The 2364-nt window shown below is 55.1% G+C and overlaps 2 protein-coding genes across 2 annotated transcripts in view; one reads left to right on the forward strand and one right to left on the reverse strand.

Moving 5' to 3' along the window:
- The window catches only part of BYSL (bystin-like), a 5854-nt gene extending 4034 nt beyond the window's left edge, over positions 1–1820 (forward strand). Inside the window, 1 exon segment of the mRNA XM_010283403.1 lies at positions 1663–1820. Within this exon segment, the coding sequence (XP_010281705.1) occupies positions 1663–1820 (158 nt within the window).
- Positions 1821–1901: 81 nt separating this feature from the next.
- The window catches only part of CCND3 (cyclin D3), a gene marked incomplete at its 5' end in the record, with an annotated part of 1622 nt that continues 1159 nt past the window's right edge, over positions 1902–2364 (reverse strand). Inside the window, one exon of the mRNA XM_010283404.1 lies at positions 1902–2063. Coding sequence (XP_010281706.1) covers positions 1902–2063 — 162 coding nt within the window. The remainder of the gene's footprint in view (positions 2064–2364) is intronic.

Here is a 2364-nt window from a genome sequence, read left to right on the forward strand (position 1 = left end):
CTGCCTGCCTGCTCCCTGTTCTATCCTGCTCTTGCAGCCCTGGGAAACACAGGGCTGGAGCCTCTGGGAGCAGCCCGAGGGGACCCAGCAGGGGATCCAGTGATGAGGTCCCACCCCAGAGCTATGTGGGGCAGAGGCAGGAGCTCTGCAAGTGAAGGGGAAGCTAAGAGTCTTCTCTGGGCTGCCCAAGGCACAGCGCGGAGCGCGAAAGGAGACCCTTGAGGCATTCGTACTTGTTTAAAATACTTTATTGCAACATCATACGGTCCTCTGATTTTCCCAGCAGTGGGACTCTCGTGTGTGAACACCAAACCAGTTTACTCTTAAATTAAAACTCCTTTATATATAAAAAAATTTTTTTCTTTTTATCCAGACAGGCTCTGCATGCCCCGCAGCCCCCCTGCTAGCAGGGGTCACTGGCAGGCGGCTCTTCTTGACAAATCAGGCTAGTGGAAGAACAGCAGCCCCATCTTTTTCCACCTGATACGACTTTTGTTTCTAGTGGCATCCAAAAAGGAAGATTTCTACCTCTTTTTCTGCATCCCCCATGGGAGGACAACAGCCACGGATCCATGTGTCCAGAGGTCACCAAGCAGCAGCAGTCTGCCTCCCATCCCTGCAGAGTCTCTCCGGCTTCTGGTTAATACAATTCTACTATTTAATGGTTTTCTCTCAGAAAAGCAGCATTATTTTTTTTTTTTAAAACACTTTTTATAAAAACTAACAGACAGGATCAACAACAACAATACAAAAATGCAATAATCGCTTTTCAACTCAAGTGCGCAGCAAATTTTCCACCTGATGAGGATGCAGCTCAGACCCACATGGACATATATGCAACGCAGCCCCCTCCTGAAACGCGATCCGAGATCCCTGCCTTGGAGGAGTGAAGATGCATTTCGGACTATAGCAGCACATTCAAATGTATTTCTTAAAACCTAGTCTGATGTCTAAGCTACCTAAAAAAACAACCAGCTTCCAAGTGAGAGTCTCCCATTGCCCAGGGAGCTAGGGAAGGGGACGAAGGGTAAAGGCACTCTTTCGGAAGCAGAGGAGACCAGCATCCAGGCCCCACACCAAGGAACTGCAAAGTCTTCCTCCCTCCCCATTTCCCAGCAGTTAACAATAAATTAAGCAGCCTTAGTGGGGCAGCGGAAAGCCAAGGGGATTGCGCCCAAACCTTGCCCAGGAGGCTGCTCCCCGAAGCGGAGTCCACACGGATGGGGAGCACATCCCCCAAGCAAGCCAAAAACCCGCAAATCCCAAATCTATCGGCAACAAGGAACAAGCCACACGTTTCCCCTCCAAGCAGAAGCAGCCATGCCACCCCCCCAGGAGCCACAGCGATCTGGCACGAAGCAATGGGATCAAGGGGCCAACAAGCACCCGCTCCCTCCTCCTGGGCACCCGCTTCTCTGTCGTGAGCCACGCGGGCCTGTAGCACCCCAGCCCGGGGAGGGAGGTTGGCGGGGTTACAGGGATTTTGGTCACGTAGGGCAGAGTAAGAGGCTCGCTATCCATGATTGATAGCCCACGCAGCACTGGACGTCGTCACGGTAGGCACCCCCGAAGAGACGGCGAACAGCAGCCAGCCAGGCTACGGGCAACACGAACTGAGAAACATCTTACAACTTCATTTTGGGTCCTGCTTCCCCTCCCCAGCAACTCTTGTGCCCTGCCACCATGAAAACAGTCGCTTCACCCCGGCCGCCTGCGGAGCGCCGAGCCCTGACAGACGAGCGCGGATCCTGCTCCATGCTCCCAGCCGGTGGAATGAATCCTCAGCAGGCGTGAGATGGAGAGGGCTGACGGATGGGTAGGTGGGATGCAGCGACCTTTCGGTGTCCAGGGCGAGGTCCTGCTGCGGCAGGGCTGGGCAGCTCTCGGGAAGGGGAGGGTGGTCACAGGTTGATGTCCGTGACGTCTGTGGGCGTGCTGGTGGGCTGGCTGGCCGGGTAAGCAGCAGTCTTGGCGGCGCTGTATTCCTGTTGGGTTTGGGACGCCTGTTTCAGGCTCTCGGCTAAGGCTGCCTCAATCTGCTCCTGACAGGCTTTCAGGCAGTCCTGCGGGAGAGGGAGCGAGACAAGAGGCCTCAGTTCTCTGCTGCTCAGAGGTGGGAGCCTTGTAAGTGGCTCTGAGCAGCTGGTGGGCTACGTCTCTGGCCCCTGGAGCATCTAAACACACAAGACAAAGAAGCCTTTCTCCAACAAGGGGCATCTCCAGCTTGCCTGTGCTTTAGGCCCCTCCCCAGGAGAAGCCCCTTGCTCTGGTTGTCTTCTCCCTACCTCCCTGCTTGACCACGTTCCCGAGGAATAGACGTTGTGCCCATCAGAGATCCCCAAAGCAGCCGGGCAGGTGGCTGGA

Source organism: Phaethon lepturus, unplaced genomic scaffold, assembly GCF_000687285.1.
Source record: "Phaethon lepturus isolate BGI_N335 unplaced genomic scaffold, ASM68728v1 scaffold31703, whole genome shotgun sequence".
Classification (NCBI taxonomy): domain Eukaryota; kingdom Metazoa; phylum Chordata; class Aves; order Phaethontiformes; family Phaethontidae; genus Phaethon; species Phaethon lepturus.